Consider the following 20,013-nt stretch of genomic DNA (forward strand, 5'->3'; position numbering starts at 1 on the left):
CTTTACAGATCGCTCGTAAGTACAGCTCGCCAATAACCATTATGCCTCTGTAGTTACATCTAACTCCTTAAGTACCATTGATCCCTCTAATGAACATAAGTCATAGTCCTTCTATGACTGAGTCCTCTCTTCCAAAGAGAAGCTGTGTCCACTATGTTCAAGCTTCGAAATCAGTCCTTAAAGAAGAAATCTATCTACTTACCCCTACTTCGGGGAAGGATTGAATTCCATCTTGTGTAATTGAGTTCCCAGCTCCCAAATCAGAAAAGTCCCCAAAAAGGTAGGCATGTTGAGTTGGCAATCTGGCCACTCTCACCCATTCTAATCAAAGGACCGCCCTCAAAGGCAGGAGTTCCCAAGACACTCAGGATTGAGGTCATGTCATCTATGGTCGTTTAGGTGAGATGTAAGTCTCTAGTATCAACAACGTTATATACAGAGATGAATCATCTCATGGTCTGATCTTATACAAATTCTTTGTATAGGACACCCCCACTCGCATGTCTTCACATGAATGGTCAAGATCTACCATCTGTAGTAGTTTACAATACTTGCAAATCTCTACAAAGTGGGTCGTATCCATAGTGTCACCAGGATCAGGAATCCCTCCTTAATCCTTATACAACAGATCTATTTAGGTTATCACTTAAGATATGATCCACTTGTATATCTCATATACATACTTAAATTTACATAAGATAACCATGGAACTTTGTTTATTGGATATGAGTAAATGCCAAAATGAAATAACACTTATTTTATTCATAAAAAATGTGTATGATTACAAACAACGAGACTCCGAGAGAATTAGGACACCAATCCCAACATAACCCTTCATTTTAGACCCTAGAGTTCCTCCCCAATGAGCCAACAGAAGTGAAAAGACTGATTGCAAAAACTAAAATGTTTCTATCCATTTTTGAATCTCGCCTTGATATTGACCTAATGCACAAACCATCTGAAGGGGGACACTCCCAAAGCACCCCGAGGCTGTGCAAAAAGGTCTCACGATGCAAACCAATGAAGTAGACCATAGAACATGTTGACAAGTATCCTTCTCCCACTTACTATAAATACCATATCCCTTCGTCTTGATATTGACCCATGCAAACACCATCCCAAAGGGGACACTCCCAGGGCGCCTCAAGGCCAAACATGAGTCTCGCGTTGTGAATATTAAGGGAGAACGTGAATGGAAAAATGACATTTTATATACATCCATTTCCTCCTATTGAGTATTTTAAAACGCAGGGTTTCTTACTTAGATATATTCGACTAATTAATTTAATTAAGTGATTGTTAATTTTGCTTAAAGTAACTATTACATTGGATAGTTTAACAACGATGATTCTTGTTTATTAAACACTTTAATAAACCTTAACCATTCATTGCATGCTTATAATATTTCTAATAAACCTTAACCATTCATTGCATGCTTATAATATTTCTAATAAACCTTAACCATTCATTGCATGCTTATAATATTTCTAATAAACCTTAACCATTCATTGCATGCTTATAATATTTCTAATTCACCTTCCAGATCGATTCTCAAGTAAGGATATTCTGTTTCCATCCGTTTAGAAACCTTAGTCTTAGACAGAACCTTCCTCAGACAAAGGTCCCTTATAGATAATTATATCATAAATTTAATCTTTTATTCAATCCATTTTAATCCTATTAAACAGAATTAAAAGATTAAACCTATTTCTAATCATATTAGATATATTGTGAACATAGGTCTAAAAGTGAAATCAATTTTAAACCATTTTAAAATTAATTTAACCTATGTTTGCATGCAACTCTTTAGTATAGATTTTAATTCTAATTTCCTTTTAACTTATAATTATTATAAGGTTGAATGGAGTAATTAAAACATATTTCCATGCATCTTATGATAAACTTTTACAAAAATATAACAATTATAGTTTACTAAAGCGATGTCATGCTTCGTCCATTCCATTTTCATTACTACATACATAACATTTATATAATAAAGTAAGGAAAAAAAAATAACATCCATTCATACATCTAAACTATATATTATAATAATTATAATATAAATGATGCATGGACATGTTATTAATGCATGCTATCGTATCATATAACTATTATATAATTGATGCATGGATATGCTTTTCATTAATAATATAATACTTATATTATAGTGGTGAAACTTTATAAAACATACATTTATAATATAAATGTTATATTAATAAATGCATGAGCATGTTGAATATTCATACAACTATATAATATAACGTTTATACTAAATACGATGCATGGATAATGTTTATCCTAAGGTGAGATTTTAAATAAATTATGACATATAAATAATTTAATCATATATCAAATGTAAAAATTAAATTGAAATAGAAAATTGGACCGTATTATGGCACCCCTAAAAATTAATTAAATTAATATAACTAATTTATATTAATCTAATTAATAAAATAAATAAATAACAAAAATACAAGAGAAAACTGCCAAAATTTTGGTACTGGCTCAAACCCACGACCTCATGGATGGAAGCCTGCATGCGCATCAGCCTTGGAGCACCACGGCGCTGTACACTAACGCCGTGGCGCTACGGAAATTCTTCCCTTTCGCCTCGCATCGGAACGCCGCGACACTAGGGTATAGCACTGTGATGTTGATGCACAAACAACAGTAGATCAGTTCGATTTGACCCCGAATTTCTTCTGTTCTTTATCCCGATCAACAACAATGCTTGCCATAGACATGACCCAGACTTTATAGTTTATAACAGTAAAAAAAAAAATTGCCCAAAAACAAAAGTCCTTTACAAATCTTTCAATAAATTAAAGAAATTAAACCCTTAGGTGCCCAGACCCGAAACTGCCCAATTTCAAACCTCATTTCAGAAAATAAACATAGGCATTCAACCTATTCATACATTCACAATGCAAAACAAAATCTCACCTTTACTCTAAATTTCAAATGAAATTGATAAATAAAATCGTATTGGCTTTAATACCAATTGAAGGGATTGAATCCCAGGTGGAAGCGTGTGAATATCGTACGTTTTAATTTTCAATTGATTAAAAATGGAAAACTCAGAGAAACATGAAATAAAATTTAGAGTAAACATCAATATTAAACTACAACATGTTTTGAAGAGGAAAAAGGGAATTTTGAAACTTACCCTTGAAGAACAGTTTTCTTTTCAAATTTTCTCTTTGATCTACCACAAGAACATGAACGGATCTTCGAACACTTCCCTCGATCCTCACGAAAACTGCAATACCAAGAACCAGATACTACCACGAGCCTTCCACGTTATTCTCAAGGATGAGAATCGATGCGGAGTTGTGGGCTCGCAACGATTAAATTTTGGAAAATGGAATGGAAGTTTCGTGAGAGAATTCACAAAAGAAAATTTTCCAAACTGCCAGAGCCCAGGGCTTGCATGAAGTCTAAGTAGGAAGAAGGAAAAAATCACCTCACTGTGAAAAGAAGGAACTCCCTACACGTACTGAGAGATTAAAGGGTAGGAGGTTATTAAAAATAACTTCCTCTCCCTTATTATTTAATATTTAAATTAAGTAAAAATTATTAATAAAACCAATTTTATTAATAAAACTATTTGTTATATAACATATAATATATAACCTATAGTTTATATTATATCACATATAATATAACTTTTATAAATCTCTCACATAACCTATAAAATTAGTATGAATCAAATTCACAATAATTTTAACCTATAGTTTTTATATGAATCATATTTATATAATTAATATTTGAATCACATTCAAATATTTATTTCTCCCACTAAAACTTTATAATATAATGTATCATATACGTTATATTAATTATATCTCATATAATTAATTTCATTTTATTAATATAAACCATTCAAATTAATCCAAAATTAATTCGTTCTCATTAATCCTAATTGAGTTAATGAGGGGACCTTATGGATCTATAGATTGAAGCTCCAGTGGTACTTGACAGCTGCACTCTACTAAAGACCGACAGCTGCACTCTTCGCACTATATATATATTTCTATGTCCATTGGATATAACCAATCAATAGTGTGTTGATCCTTCATAAATTGCTCGTAAGTACAGCTAGGCCAAAATTATCATTTTGCCCCTATAGTTACATCTAACTCCTTAAGTACCACTGATCCCTCTAATAAACAATAGTTTATAGTCCAACTATAACTAAATCCCTCTTTTATCAGAAGAGGGTGAGGCACCTCATTTATCAAGCCCCCGAATCAGTCCTTTAGGGAGCAATTTCTCTACTTACCCTAACAATAGGAAATGAGCGAATTCCTTATTGTGTAGTGTTCTCAGCTCCCCAATCAGATGAATCCCCAAAATGGTAGCCATATTGAGTCGGCTAAACTGTTTACTCTCACCCATGCAAATCGAAGGATTACTTTCATAGGTAAGAGTTCACAGCTCATGCAAGATTCAGGTCAAGTCATATATGGTCGTCCTGGTGAAATGTAAGTCTCTACTATTAATGCAGGTTGTATCCGTAGTATCACCAGGATAATGTAGCTAGCTATAAATGACAAAATTCTTCGGGGGGTCGGATCCTCGTGGATCCCCGACCCGATTGAGACGAAGAATCTCTGGTTTGACCGGGTACGAGAGTCAAACTTGTGATTTAAATCGGGTCCTGGTTGGGGAGGGGATCCCCAACCCTGAACTCGATCCCTGCCCCTGCCCCTACCCCGATTTTTTTAATTATTAATATATATAGATAGTTTTAATATATATACTGAAAAGCTACCGTTTCGTTTTTTTTTTTCTAATTCTAATTGTTATATATATATAAACTACTAAAGCAGTAGCTGTTTCAATTTTTTTTTTTTAATTTTAATTTTCTAGAATAATAAATTTAATTTTTATTAATTTATAATAAAAAATAAAAAAAAATTTAAATTGTTAATTTGAACAAATATATGTAACAATAATACTAATTTCTTATGTAAAATTTACAATTTCAATGTAAATAATAAATTTAGTTAATTTTAAATAATAAAATAATAAAATAAAAAATAGAGATTTTTTCTTGTGGGGACCCGAATCCCCAAACGGGAATTCCCTGACCCCGACCCCGACCCGACCCCCAAAACGGGGAATGGGTGGAGAGGGGATTAAAAATCCCTACGAGGATAGGGATGGGGAGTGCATCTCTGACCTGACCTAGCTCCGTTGCTATCCTTATACCCATCCTTATCTATCTACTATAGACCTTTCAGGTTATCATTTTAACATGATCCATCTATATGTCTCTACATACATGTTTTAATTATATAAAATAACCTAGGATCTTAGTTTATTGGATTGAGTATATGCTCATAAAATAACACTTGTTTTATTGATAACAATTTGTTTACAAAGTTTTCTAACTACGAGAATACAAGAGAGATTTATGACACCAATCCCAACAGCTTCAGTATCCTATGGGATTACCACCTACGATTATGTTATTGTGTCTCTTTGGAGTCACTTTCTATTAAAGTCTGCCTTTGGGTTCGCCCCTTATGCCTATGTTTATGTCTATGTCTGGATGCACACCTTTGTCTTGATAGGGACACTAACCTATACGCCTAGTGGGCCCAGTAGTGGGTCACTTATAAATTTGGTAGTTTGGAGAAAGTTAAAATTGAATCCATATAGTTTTAAAAGTTAGACTTTAGTCTCTATGATTTGATAAAACCTCATAACCTCATAAATAGCCCCTACGGTCTGATAAAACTCTCATGAATAATCGCTAAATATTTTATCAAACCATTGATATTAAATCATAATTATAAACCATAGGAATTAAAATAGGAACTAAATTTAAACTTGGACAAATTGTAAAAAACACACCTAAAGTATGACGTGGTAGTTGCAATTATAGCCCTTAAACTTTCAATAGTAAAACTTGAGCCCTCAAATTATACAAAGTATTGAAATTAGTCCCTTGAACTTACAATAGTTGTAGAATTTGGACTCCCATAGGATAAAAATTGGATCCTCAAATTAGGGGTGTGCATTAGTTGATCAATGCCAGTTTTATGTGGTCAAATATGTTTTTGGTCCCTCCTTTTTACACCCCTACCTCAAACATATACAACTCTTACAATTTCTACCATATGGATTACTTATGAATATTCTATCAAATTCATGGACTAAATTTTAATTATAAATCATAGAGACTAAATTCTAACTTCTTCCAAACTATAGGGACCAAATTTGCAATTTAATCAAAAAATAAACTTTAAACACGCTTGAGGATAAAAAATACAAAAAGAAAAAAAAAGAAGAAGAAGAAGAAGAGAAAAGCGTGAGTCGTTAAAAAAATAAAAATTAGTTAAATTATAAATTTGGTTCTTATAGTCTGGAAAAAGTTAGAATTTAGTTGGTATGATTTTAAAAGTTTGAATTTAGTCCCTATAATTTGATAAAACTTTATAAATAGTCCTTATGATTTGACAAAATTCTCATAAATAGTCCTAAAGACAATAAATATTTTTTTTTTATCAAATTATAAGAATTTCCTCCTAATTATAGAAATTAAATATACAATTTAACCAAAAAAGAATAAATTTCAAGCATGTATGAAGATGAAGGCGCCATTTCATCAAAATTTCGTAATCGGTTTCTAAATGATATTACTTTTAAATTATCCTATTATTTTGAGGAAAAAAACATTAATTTCTCACTTATATCTCGCCTAACTTTAAAAATAATTATAAAAAAATCAAAATTTTCTTGAGAAACTCCCCAAATAATCAAATCGAAATCCTTTTGGGAGAGTAAATATATAATAATTAGAGAAAAAAAGTGTGGGTCACTCGAAAAATAAACTTGAAAAATTTTAAAAATTTATGAGGATAAATACGTAATTGCGATCATAATTTCCTAATTAGTTAATGAATTGGATTATATTTTCCTAAATCAACTTGGCTTTCCTGCCCTTATAAATCATAATGAGCAATAATACTATCTCCAAAAAAAATCCCAACAATAATTTCAAATGGCTTTCCCAAATTCTCATTTGATCGAGTACATATTTACAATGACGGTCCTTCTAATGATCAACATCATGGGAAAATTCAAAGATACTTTATCCATCGTCTCATGTTAAGATCTCTTTTCCAAATCATCAATCAAACTTCACCAATTCCACTCGATGATTATAATAATGCTCTTTTCCCTCTCCCTCTCTACCTTCTCCATGACCATGAACCAATTTCCTTCCCCACCTACGTCGCCCAATTGTTTTCCACTCGTAACATTGATCTTGACACTTCCGAGATTATTGATTTAGAGATTGCTCTACTTGTGCACCGAACCACCAATGAAAATCCAGATTCGAGTTTCCACATTACCGTCATCAACGACTTTGTTCAATTAACTTGGATGGAACTGTTATCGTTCTTAGCACAACAACCGACAAAGAACGAGGTGAGGATGGAGAGTTTAGAAGAGATTGGGAAAGATTTGGAGGATTGTAATATTTGTTTGGAGGAATTTTGTAGTAGTAAGAGGGAGGTGGTAAAGATCCCTTGTGGGCATGTGTATCATGAGTCATGTATTTTGAAGTGGCTCAGTAATAGTCATTCTTGCCCCTTGTGTAGGAGCCTAATATTGCCACTTGAGGACTAACTTTGAGATATAATAATTTAATTTAAATTTGCATTTGATTTAATTTCTCAACTTTTATGGATTCATTTGCAAATAATGTTAATATAGTCTATATACTTTCTTGCCAGTAGCAATAATAAATAATGATAATTGTAACACTATGTTATTACAAATTTTGGATCATAATTCTATCTCTTACTTTCCTTTTTCATGTCACTCTAAATCAGTATACAATAACGGAAAAATATTAGTTGAGTTCAGTTTATATATTTGGTGCTTTAATGTTGTAAAAAATTTAATTAGTATATAATATATTAAAAAATTATTTTAAATAACAAAAACACTAAAATATTTGTAAATATAGTAAAATGGTAAAGTGGCAAAATGAAAAAAAAATGTCTTTTTGTTATATTTATAAATAAATTGGTTATTTTGCTATAAATGACAAGACCCAATCCTTTTAACTCCCGTAAATTTATATTTTTTTTTATCAAATGTAAATAAGTTAAAATAAACTTTTAGTACTTGAGGTTTGGAGTTGGTGTTTATTTCGTCTCTGAAGTTTGAAAATGAACATCTTTAATCTTCTAAGGTCGAAAAATAGTCTTAAATGGTTCCTACACTCCTTTGATCGTTAGTAGTCTATCTTTCTAGTCTTTTTGTTTTATTTTAGACCAAAGTTCTTGTAGATCTAGAATAAGAAGTCAATTCATCCTCTACTTTGAGATCTATAATCTCCATTGCCATCAAATGATTGTGTTTCTTTGATGGCTTTACCATAAGTCGTTTCCTTTTGAGGGCAACGAAGGGGAGAATTTGAATTCTGATTTATATTTTCAAGGTTAAAAAAATATTTTTAGTTCTCTAAACTTTTATGAAAATAACAATTTTATCTCAAAACTTTAGTTTGTAGCAATTCAATCATTGTATTTTCAATTTGTAACAATTTAGTTCCTAAATTTTAGTATGTAATAATTTAGCTCTTATACTTTTAAATATGTAACAATTTAGTCTATAACATACAAAATTTCATAAAGAATAGATGTCAATTTTTATTTTTGTGATGTAAAATTTTGTTTTTTTTTTTTTTTTAATATTGAGTAGCTAATTAGTTTATCAATTTATTTATGTAGAAAAAATCTATTAAATATTGACACTAATTTCTATGATATGAACTAAATTGATACAAGTTTTAAAGTTCAATGACTAACTTGTTATAACAAAACCGAAAGTATAAGGACTGAACAAATACTAAATTGTTATATCTATGAAAGTTTAAAAACCAAAATTGACTTTTAATCTATTTGCAAATTCATTAAGTTCAATAAATATGCGTTTAGCAGACAATCTGGATTCTATTTTTTAAACTGTTTTTGAATTTTGTGATTTAAATAATGAAGATTCAAAAAACAACATATTTTTATGTTTTTGTTGTATTCGATTTTGAATTCAAAATTTAAAGGTTGAATTATATTTTAAAAAAATAAAATCATTAAAAGATATAATATTTCAGGTTATAGATTCGATTATTTTTGTTAACCTAAAATATATTTTATATGATAAGTGATAAGTGATAAATGATATGATATTACAAAATACCGATTATACAAATTTTTTAACCTAAACTAAGTTCATAAATTAATTAATAATAAATCATATTCAACCTCATATTTAATGAGTAACTATAATTAGTTTTATGTTTTTATAAATTATATATTATCAAATACATTTTGAACTAATATTTACATCGAAATTTAATGAAAAACATGAATTATAATTCTATTTTTAAAAAATGCATAAAATATTTGTTTATTAATTGAAATATTATTTTGAAATTCCTTTTATAACTAAAAAGAAATATTCATCGACATAAAATATTGGCATTTTCGTAAAATCAAAGGAGAGGAAAAGAGAGAGCAGCGGGAGTGGAGAAGAAGAAGAACGTTCCTCTGATCGCTTTGGCTATGGCTTTTTTCCACAACTCTTTTTCTTCTTCGTTCTTTTGATGCCGCCTTTCCTTCACTTTCCTTGTTTTCCTCTCAAAAGGTTCATCTCACACACCTCAAAATCCTCCATTAAAAATGCCTTGTTCAACCCACAACCCAATCTTCAACCATTTCTCTCATTTCTCCAAGAATTTCCCCATAACATTCTGTCGGTCAAATCCATACACGCCCAGATTATTATCACAAACGCCATATCTGGGGACCAATTTTTGGCTGCAAAGCTTGTTGCGGCGTACTCAGGTTTGGGTTGTTTGGAATATGCACGGAAACTGTTTGATAAAATTCCTCAACCAAAGACTGTTCTTTGCAATGCCATGGTTAATGGGTATCTGCAAAATGAGCATTATAATGAGAGTATGGAGCTGCTTAAGATGATGAGTCGATGTGGTTTGGAATTTGATAGTTATACTTGTAATTTTGCTCTTAAGGCATGCATGTTCTTAATGGATTATGAAAGGGGGATGGCAGTGATTAGAATAGCTGTGTGTAAAGGGTTCGCTGGAGGTCGGTTTTTGGGAAGTTCGATCTTGAACTTTTTGGTGAAAACTGGTGATATTATGTGTGCACAAAATTTTTTTCATCAAATGGTTGAGAAAGACGTTTGTTGGAATGTGATGATTGGTGGATTGGTACAGGAAGGCTTGTTTAATGAAGGTTATATCTTGTTTCTTGATATGCTTTATAATGAAATTGAGCCTAGTGCTGTGACCATGACAAGCTTGATTCAATCCTGTGGGGAGATGAGGAATTTAAAGTTTGGAAAATGCATGCATAGCTATGTTTTCGAATTTGGAATGAGTAGTGATACAAGAGTGCTTACCTCATTGATTGATATGTATTGTAAAACGGGTGATGTCGAAAGTGCTCGATGGATTTTCGATACCATGCCCTCTAGGAATTTGGTCTCTTGGAATGTTATGATTTCGGGATACGTTCAAAATGGTTTGTTTGTTGAAACTTTACATCTCTTTCAGATGTTAGTTATGAATGATGGAGGTTTCGATTCAGGTACCGTTGTTAGCCTCATCCAGCTTTGTTCTCGCACAGCTGATTTGGATGGCGGCAAGATCATCCATGGTTGCATTTATCGAAGGGGACTTGATTTGAATTTGGTGGTCTACTGCAATTGTTGATCTATATGCTAAAGGTGGGTCCTTGGCCCATGCATCTTCTTTTTTTGAAAGAATGAAAAACAAGAATGTGATTTCATGGACTGCCATGCTTGTGGGACTGGCACAAAATGGGCATGCTAGAGATGCCTTAAAGTTATTTTATTAGATGCAAAATGAGAGGGTCACTTTTAATGCTCTCACCTTAGTTTAGTCCATTGTTGCATGCTTCTAGGCTCCTTACGTGAAGGGAGAAGTATACATGCTATCTTAACCCGATTTCATTTTGCTTTTGAAGTTGTAGTTATGACAGCCCTCATTGATATGTATGCAAAATGCAGCAAAATAAACTCAACTGAGAAGGTATTCAAGTATGGTTTTACGCCTAAGGGTTTGATATTATATAACACTATGATTTCGGGCTATGGAATGCATGGTCTCGAGCGTAAAGCATTGTGTATCTACCATCAAATGAATCGAGAAGTACTTCAGCCAAATGAGAGCACCTTGGTTTCTCTGCTATCTGCTTGTAGCCATCCAGGCCTTGTTGAAGAGGGGATCTCTTTGTTTCGAAATATGGAGAAAGATCATAACATAACACCTACCGATAAACTTTACGCTTGTTTAGTAGATCTTCTATGTCGAGCAGGTCGCCTTCGGCGAGCTGGGGAATTAATCAATCAAATGCCTTTCTTACCAACAAGTGGCATACTTGAAACTCTGCTGAGTGGATGTCTTTTGCACAAGGACATTGAATTGGGTGTAAAAATTGCCGACAGATTACTCTCCTTGGAGTCTAGAAATCCGAGCACCTACATTACCTTGTCGAATATATACGCTGAAGCAAGTCGATGGGATTCGGTAAAGTATATTCGAGGTCTCATGACCGAGCAAGAGCTTAAAAAGATTCCGGGATATAGCTCAATTGAAGTAAATATCTAGTCTATATGTTTGGTGCAAATGGGAGAATTTGCAGCCATGTTGGGCAAACATCAAGCGAATCCTTGGAGTTCAAGATGACCATCTGTTATGTCATATTTTGTTCATCACTAACTTATTTGGAATAACTTTTCATACTCTATTGATTTTAAAATTGTAGGAATTTTTGTTTTATATATTTCCAAACATTAATTTAATATCAATCATGTTGTTTTATTTTATTATCACTTATAACTTATAACTTCAACACAATAAGAAACTTGCGCTATTTATATTAGTTATCTTTCTCTTTCTGTTTGTACGTAAGACTTACCACCACATTCCATGTTCTTTGCATAACCTTCACAGCATCTTGTATCATGAAGCTTGTATCTTGTATCATCTAGCTTAGGTTTACTGTACTTATTTTATTATCACATTTTACTGCTTTCCTTTACTTTACCGCAAATTTTATATACTTGTACAAAACACTCTTTAAAGATTAAAAAAACCTAGTCGCATATATCATGAGCATACCATAATAACCTTAAACAGTCCCTGTGTTCGACCTCAGATCACACCGAGAAACTTGCGGTGGAATTACACTTGGTTCCAACGTAAGGAAACTTGTGACAACGCAAGGAATACTACAAGAACATTCATAATTAATGCATATCTAGAAGTAGTATCGCATATGTATCAGTGCATTGTTAAAGATCAATATTTGTATTACAGCGGGTCACACTTACGGGAAATTGTTAAGTAAGTTAATGATTTCTTGACCAAATCAATGATGGCTAGTCTTTATAGGAGCAAGAGTTGTTCTGGTATTAATGGCTGGTTGAGAATATCTCAATTCAGCGGAGGGATGAATTGACCACCCTTCGGCGGCTTTTGTCCTAAAACTTTGAAGCGTCATTGTGAAACTAGATGTTACACGGGGTTCATGTCAGTTTTGTTAAACCTTACTGGATGTTGTATATTTTTTCAACGGGTATTTGCTTAGAATCTAACTAGGTCAATGTGTTTTTGTTTTCAGCAACATGTTTGATTTTCCGTTTAATGCCTCTAATTTGACCAATTTCATACAGTGGAAAGATTCTTGTAAAACGTATTTCATGGTAAACGACCTCGAGTTTGTCATGGTTGAGGAATGTCCTCAAGTTCGACCCTTGATGCACCACGAAGTGTTCGTAATGCATATGAGGTGTGAATGAAGGCTAATTCTTTGGCCTGACTTCACATATTGGCTAGCATATCTGATATTTTGGCCAAAAGGATTGAGAACTTGGTCATTGCACGCGAGATCATGGACTCGTTGCAAGAATTGTTTGAATGTCAATTCTTAACTTTTGAGCACAGAGGGATGGATGATAGAACCAGTAGTGTCAGTTCCCAAGTTAAACTCCAGGAAGTGAAAGAAATTGTTGCCGACTCTGTTAAAATTCATAGAAGATAAGTGTTCTCTGAAATGGAACTTGAAGCTTATTTAGGTTCTGATAATGATCCCACAACTCTCCAAAAGAGGAGGATGTCTACAGACAGTAAATGTGATTAGTCTTGGAGACGTGTTTTGTAGAGAATGATGATTTTGCCTAGATCCTTGATTCGAGTGGTACTAATCACGTCAGTTACTCTTACCAAGGATTCAGTTCCTGACAAACGTTGCCACAGGGAGAGTTTACTCTTCGAGTCAGTACTGGTGAGATTGTTTCAGCTGTTGTTGTAGGCAAGTTGAAGTTATTTTTGGACAAGAAACATTATTTGTTACTGGATAATATTTTCGTAGTTCCTCATATCAAGAGGAACTTAATCTCGATTTCTTGTCTCATCGAACAAGGTTACACCGTCTTTTTTTTTTAGAATAAAGTATTTATTTTCAAGAACGGAATGGAGATTGTTTTAGGTTCAATGGAAAGTAACTTGTATGTACTAAGGCCGTTAGTCATAAAAGCCTTGTTTAACACTGAAATGTTCAGTACGACAGCAACAGTTAAAACACCAAAGGTTTCTCCTAAGGAAAACACCCATCTTTGGCATCTAAGGTTAGGTCACATCAACCTCAATAGGATTGAGCAGTTGGTGAAAAGTGGACTTCTAAAGAGTTTAGAAGAAAACTCCTTATCGATGTGTGAATCATGCCTCAAAGGTAAGATGACCAAACGACCTTTTACTGGAAAAGGTTACAGAGCCAAGGAAACCTTGGAGCTTGTACATTCAGATCTCTATGGTCCGATGAGTGTTAGAGCTCGAGGTGGGTATGAATATTTCATCTCTTTCATAGATGATTATTCAAGGTACGGGTATCTCTACCTAATGCAACGTAAGTCTAAAGCCCTTGACAAGTTCAAGGAGTATAAGGCTGAAGTTGAAAACTTGTTAGGTAAGAAGATAAAAACACTACGATCTGATCGTAGTGGAGAGTACATGGACCTCCAATTCCAGAACTATATGATAAAACATGAAATTACGTCCCAATTCTCGACCCCAAGTACACCTCAGCAGAATGGTGTATCATAAAGGAGAAATTAAACCTTGTTGAACATGGTTTGGTCTATGATGAGTTTTTCTCATCTTCCAGACTCATTTTGGGGTTTTGCAGTGGAGACTGCATGCTACATTCTAAACAACATTCCCTCGAAAAGTGTTTCTGAAACACCTTTTGAGTTGTGCAGAAGCCGTAAAAGCTAGTTTATGCCACTTCAGGATTTAGGGGTATCTGGCCTATGTGCTACTGACTAACCCGAAGAAGTTAGAACTGCGTTCGAAAGATTGCCTCTTTGTAGGCTACCCCAGAGAAACAAGGGGTGGATACTTCTATGATTTGAGTGAGAACAAAGTGTTTGTTTCTACAAATGTTATCTTCTTGGAAGAAGAACACATCTGAGATCATAAACCATAAAGTAAGCCTGTTTTACGTGAGATTTCTAGTGAGATTGGGAGTACTGGGGGTTCAACAAGAGTTGTTGAACAGACTGACAGATCAACAAAAGTTGTTGAGTTGTTGAACAGACTGACAGATCAACAAAAGTTGTTGATGTCGGTACATCTAGTCAACCAACTCAAGAGTTGAGATGCCTCGGCGTAGTGGGAGGGTTTGAACTCACCGGATCACTACATGGGTTTGACTGAAGCCCAGAATGTAATCTAATGATGGGGTCAAGGATCCATTGTCTTGTAAGAAAGCAATGGAGGATGTTGACAAGGATGAATGGATTAAATCCATGAACTAGGAGATGAAGTCTATGTACTTCAATCAAGTCTAGAAGCTTGTGGATCCGCCTGATGGGGTAAGACCTATGGGGTGTAAATGGATCTATAAGTTAAAGTGAGGTGTAGATGGAAAAGTGAAAACTTTTAAGGCTAGACTCGTGGCAAGGGGTTATACCCAGGTCGATGGAGTAGACTATGAGGAAACTTTCTCACTTGTTGTCATGCTCAAGTCTATCAGGATACTCCTATCCATAGCCACATTTTATGATTATGAGATATGACAAATGGACGTCAAGATTGCCTTTCTTAATGGTAATCTGGAGGAGACCATTTACATGGCTCAACTAGAGGTGTTTGTAGTTACATATCAAGAGAAAAGAGTTTGCAAGCTTAATAGGTTCATTTATGGGCTGAAACAAACATCTAGATCATGAAACATTAGATTTGACAATACAGTCAAATCATTTGGCTTTGATCAAAACGTTAATGAGCCTTGTGTTTACAAGAAGATCATCAACAACTCAGTATTTTTCCTTTTGTATGATATCCTACTCATTGGAAATGATGTAGGGTTTATGATTGACATTAAGAAGTGGCTAGCTACCCAATTCAAAATGAAATATTTGGGTGAGGCACAATATGTTCTAGGGATACAGATCATTCAAGATCGTAAGAACAAGAGGTTAGCCTTGTCTCAAGCATCGTACATAGATCAAATGTTGATCAGGTACAAGATGCATGATTTCAAGAGGGGTTTATTACCCTTCCGGCATAGAATCGTTTTGTCTAAGGATCAATGTCCTAAGACACCTCAAGAGGTTGAGGAAATGAGACGGATTCCCTATGCTTCAGCTATTGGAAGCTTAATGTATGCAATGTTGTGTACCAGACCCGAAATTTGCTATGCAGTAAGGATTGTCAGTCGTTATCAATCCAATCCAGGATTTGATCACCGGACGACGGTCAAGATAATCCTCAAGTATCTTCGAAGAACGAGGGACTACATGCTCGTGTATGGAGATAAGGATATGATTCTTTCTGGATACATTGACTCTAACTTTTAAACCGATTGAGATTCTCGTAAATCGACATGGGGGTCAGTGTTCACTCTGAATGGAATGGTTGTAGTGTGGTGAAGCATCAAGCAAAGATGCATCGTAGACTCCACTATAGAAGCTGAATATATAGCCGCTTGTAAAGCCACTAAAGAGGATGTTTGGTTGAGGAAATTCTTTATAGATTTGGAAGTTGTTCCAAATATGGATTTATCGATCACTCTTTATTGTGATAACATCAAGGCTGTAGAAAATTCAAAGGAACCTCGGAGTCATCGTCAGGGCAAGCATATCTAATGGAAATATCAGTTGACCAGGGGGATTGTGCATCGCGGTGATGTGATAGTCAAGAAGATTATGTCGGAGCACAACGTTGCTGATTCATTTAAAAAGACTCTCACGACTAAAGTGTTCGAGGGTCACCTAGAGAGTCTGGGTCTGCAGGACATACGACATCTTGTCTAGGGCAAGTAGGAGATGATACTGGGGTATGCCTTAGTTTATTGTATATTGTACTTGTCTTTATCTTGTATTGTACATAAGTCTTTCAAGGCATTAGGACAAGTGGGAGATTGTTGGGATTGGTGTCCTAATTCTCCCGGAGTCTCGTAGTTTGTAATCTATACATATTGTTATGAATAAAATAAGAGTTATTTTATTTAAAATTTACTCATATCTAATAAACAAAGCTCCATGGTTATTGTATGTAAACTTTAGCATGTATATGAGATATACAAGCGGATCATGCCTTAAGTGATAACCTAAAAGGGTTTGTAGTATAAGGATTAAGGAGAGATACCTGATCCTGGTGACACTACGGATACGACCTACTTTGTAGAAGTTTACAAGTGTTGTAAACTATTACAGATGGCAGATTCTGACCATTCATGTGGAGACATGCGAGCGGGGGTCTCCTATACAAAGAGTTTGTATACGACCGGATCACAAGATGACTAGTATCTGTATATAACACCGTTGATACTAGAGACTTACATCTCACCTAAACGACCATAAGTGACATGACCTCAATCTTGAGTGTTTTGAGAACTCGTGCCTTTGAGGGCGATCCTTTGATTAGTATGGGTGGGAGTGGCTAGATTGCTAACTCAACATGCCTACCTTTTTTGGGATTTGTCTGATTTGGGAGCTAGGAACTCAATTACACAAGATGGAATTCACTACTTCCCTGAAGAAGAGGTAAGTAGATTGCTCCTTTAAGGGCTGATTCCGGGTCTTGAACATAGTGGCCACAGCTTCTCTTTGGAAGAGAGGACTCAGTCATAGTAGGACTATGACTTATGTTCATTAGAGGGATCATTGGTACTTAAAGAGTTAGATGTAACTACAGGGGCATAACGGTTATTGGCCCAGTTGTACTTATAAGCGATCTATGGAGGGTTATCGCATTGTTGATTGGTTGATATGGACACATAATATATCTGTGGTAAGGAGAGTTCAGTTGTCGGTCTTTAGTGGAGTGCCTGGCAGTTAACGGATGGTGAATCCCGTGACTAAAGAGTTTAGTCAGTTATTCACATACCGTTGGAGCTTCGAGCTACAGGTTTATAAGGTCCCCTTTGTAGCTCAATGGATTCAAGTTGAGAATCAATTCTTAGTGTTGATTTGAAATGTTCAAATTGATAAGAGGAAATTCGATTATATATGATATGATCGGTGTGATGTATGAGATTCATCAAATGGAGGATTAACGTAAATGAGATTTACATTAAGTACCATAAAATAGAAAAATAACTATGGTTTATATGTTTCATGAGATGAAATATTAAAACTATAGGTTATAAATATAATATGGTTAGTTGGTTATCATATATATTTATAATAATATTAATTATTGGATAATTATATCTTTTTCTCTAATAACCAATTAAGTGAGAGGTTATTGGTAGTTTCATGATAACCGTGAGATCAAAGGAAAAATATTTTCCTAAATTTAATAGTAGTTGAAAAGATATATTCCATTCTTGGAATCACTCACGGAAAGGTTGTCAAGTGGATTAGATTCACTAAACGATAGTTGAAGAGAGACTAAACGATCCTGGGGTGACACTACACGATAGTGCACTCAGCTGGCCATTAGCTAAATGATCGCAGAGCTTTTGCTAAACGACCGGATAACATTTGTTAAACGATTGGGCATCGTCTATACGATACACCTTCATCATCTCCCACTTGCTCAATCGTTTGTATGATTGTTCTTCCTCCAATCTCACACCGAGAATACCAAGGTAGCCATTGTGGTGGTGTCGTACTCAACTCGACATAGTTCGAGGTTTGTGGAGGCCGTTTTTTGTGTTTGCAGTGTTCGTGTGATGGTTGTTGTTTGATTGTGCTGTGTTGTGGTCGTAGTTTTCGAGTGTTCGGGATTGCTGTCTTGTTGATTGCACGAGTGTTCTTGATCAAGGGAGATTGAAGATGAGTCTTCAAAGGTATGTTTCTTCTTTCCCTTGATCGTATTAAAAAGCATGCTGTAATTTTGTATTATGCATGACCAGTTTGTTTCCATTTCTTGACTGTAATTGTGCATGTCAAATACGTATGAAATTTGGAATGATCATTCCGTTGCTCATGGAAATCCTCATGTCCGATTTTCTTCATGGATGATGAGCGACAGCGAGAGATTAACTAAACGATGTAGCTACGCGATGGGTGAAAAAGCTACACGATGAACTAGACGATGGGCCAAGTGTTTATACGTTGCTGAGGCTTGCATTACACAAGGTTGATGGATTCACCCTGACAAGTGGCTATACCGAGAGAAGATGGAAAAATAGAGTTTCATGCAAGGAAGACTTATTCATGAGAAGACAACTCAAACTTTATGCAAGTAGGTGAGTGGTATGGACGTAGGTGAATGGCAAGGAAGTAGGTGGTGACAAAGCTTGGTGCAAACACTCCAAAAGATTTTTAAAGAATGAGGTGTCATGTGTTGGAAGCTTTATGAAGATGAGAAGGACCAGTTCCTTTGGCCTATGAATACCACCACAAGGTATCTCTTCAGTTTGTAACCCAGAATCCTCTTGAAAAACATTAGGAAGAGTGTTTGAGAGCAAATTCAGAGGAAGCTACGCGTTGACCAAGAGGTTCCAAGAGGAGTAGATGTTGTTAGACAATGAGGTCTAGAAACAAATTGGGATGAGGAGTTCTCCCAGAATACTCGTGTGTTTTAAGTGATTTCAAAGCCACTTGAAAGCTCAGAGGGTCTAGATTTCAAGGCAGGACTGCCAGAGAAAAAGCTCTAAGGAATCAAGTTGAAGGGTGAAGAAAAGACAGAAGGGTCAAGCTCTCAGGTAAGCTTAGGCCAGTTTTATTTTTTGAGGATTCTGGCCAAATCACAAGGCGTTCTGAGCTAAGATTTTAAGGTAAGATTCCTGAGACATTTTAGAACATATTTGTAGAATAACGTTTCTCAAAATAAGATTTGGAACTGTGAGTAATCTAAAGCTTGTAGTTGAATCTGGAATTTAGGGTTCAAAAGGGAGCCCGAGAAAACCAAGGAACTTCTAAAGAGAAAGGTTTCTACCCGACCAAGGTGAGTGGTACTTTCCTTTAAGTCTTAAGCATATCTTTTAGAGTATATGTATATGCTTATGTTATGAATGAGTAATTAGAATGAGTATGACATTATGTGATAGGGATGGTCAGGGGGTCAATAGACCTAGTTCCTGAGCCCCGAGTGGAGCCTCACGGGATGGTTAAGGGACCAAGAGGTCTAGTTCCTGAGCCTGTGGGAGGAACCTCGTATGGGATGGTCAGAGAGTTGACAGGCCTAACTTCTGAGCCCATAAGTGAGGATCTATATGCATATAGGAAACATAAAGAACGCAAGAGAGTAAGCGTTTATGACTAGTATTAGTTTAACGATGTACCGTGTGTGGAGGTAGAGTTTGAGAACAGACTCATTATGAGTAGCATCAGTTTAACTATCTACCGTGCGTGTAGATAGAGTTGAGAACATACTCATTCAAGGCTGAGGTTTCAGATTAACCTCGTATTTGTGATATGCTTGTCTTATTATGAGTTGAAATAGACTCTAGAAGTTGCTTACCACTCACTGAGTTTCTTGAAGCT

The 20,013-nt window shown here is 34.8% G+C and overlaps 1 protein-coding gene and 1 pseudogene across 1 annotated transcript; both read left to right on the forward strand.

Annotated features, from left to right (window-relative positions):
* Positions 1-9,628: 9,628 nt before the first annotated feature.
* Positions 9,629-10,762, forward strand: LOC150038143 (putative pentatricopeptide repeat-containing protein At3g25060, mitochondrial). Its single transcript, XM_090311155.1, has one exon. It carries the CDS (start codon positions 9,629-9,631, stop codon positions 10,760-10,762), a length of 1,134 nt encoding a protein of 377 aa, XP_090167281.1.
* A 282-nt stretch (positions 10,763-11,044) lies between these two features.
* Positions 11,045-11,680, forward strand: LOC150038144 (pentatricopeptide repeat-containing protein At4g16835, mitochondrial pseudogene; annotated as a pseudogene).
* Positions 11,681-20,013: the final 8,333 nt, after the last annotated feature.

This window comes from Benincasa hispida, chromosome 2, assembly GCF_027475165.1.
Source record: "Benincasa hispida cultivar pf3 chromosome 2, pf3_genome.v1.1, whole genome shotgun sequence".
NCBI classification, from domain to species: Eukaryota; Viridiplantae; Streptophyta; class Magnoliopsida; order Cucurbitales; family Cucurbitaceae; genus Benincasa; species Benincasa hispida.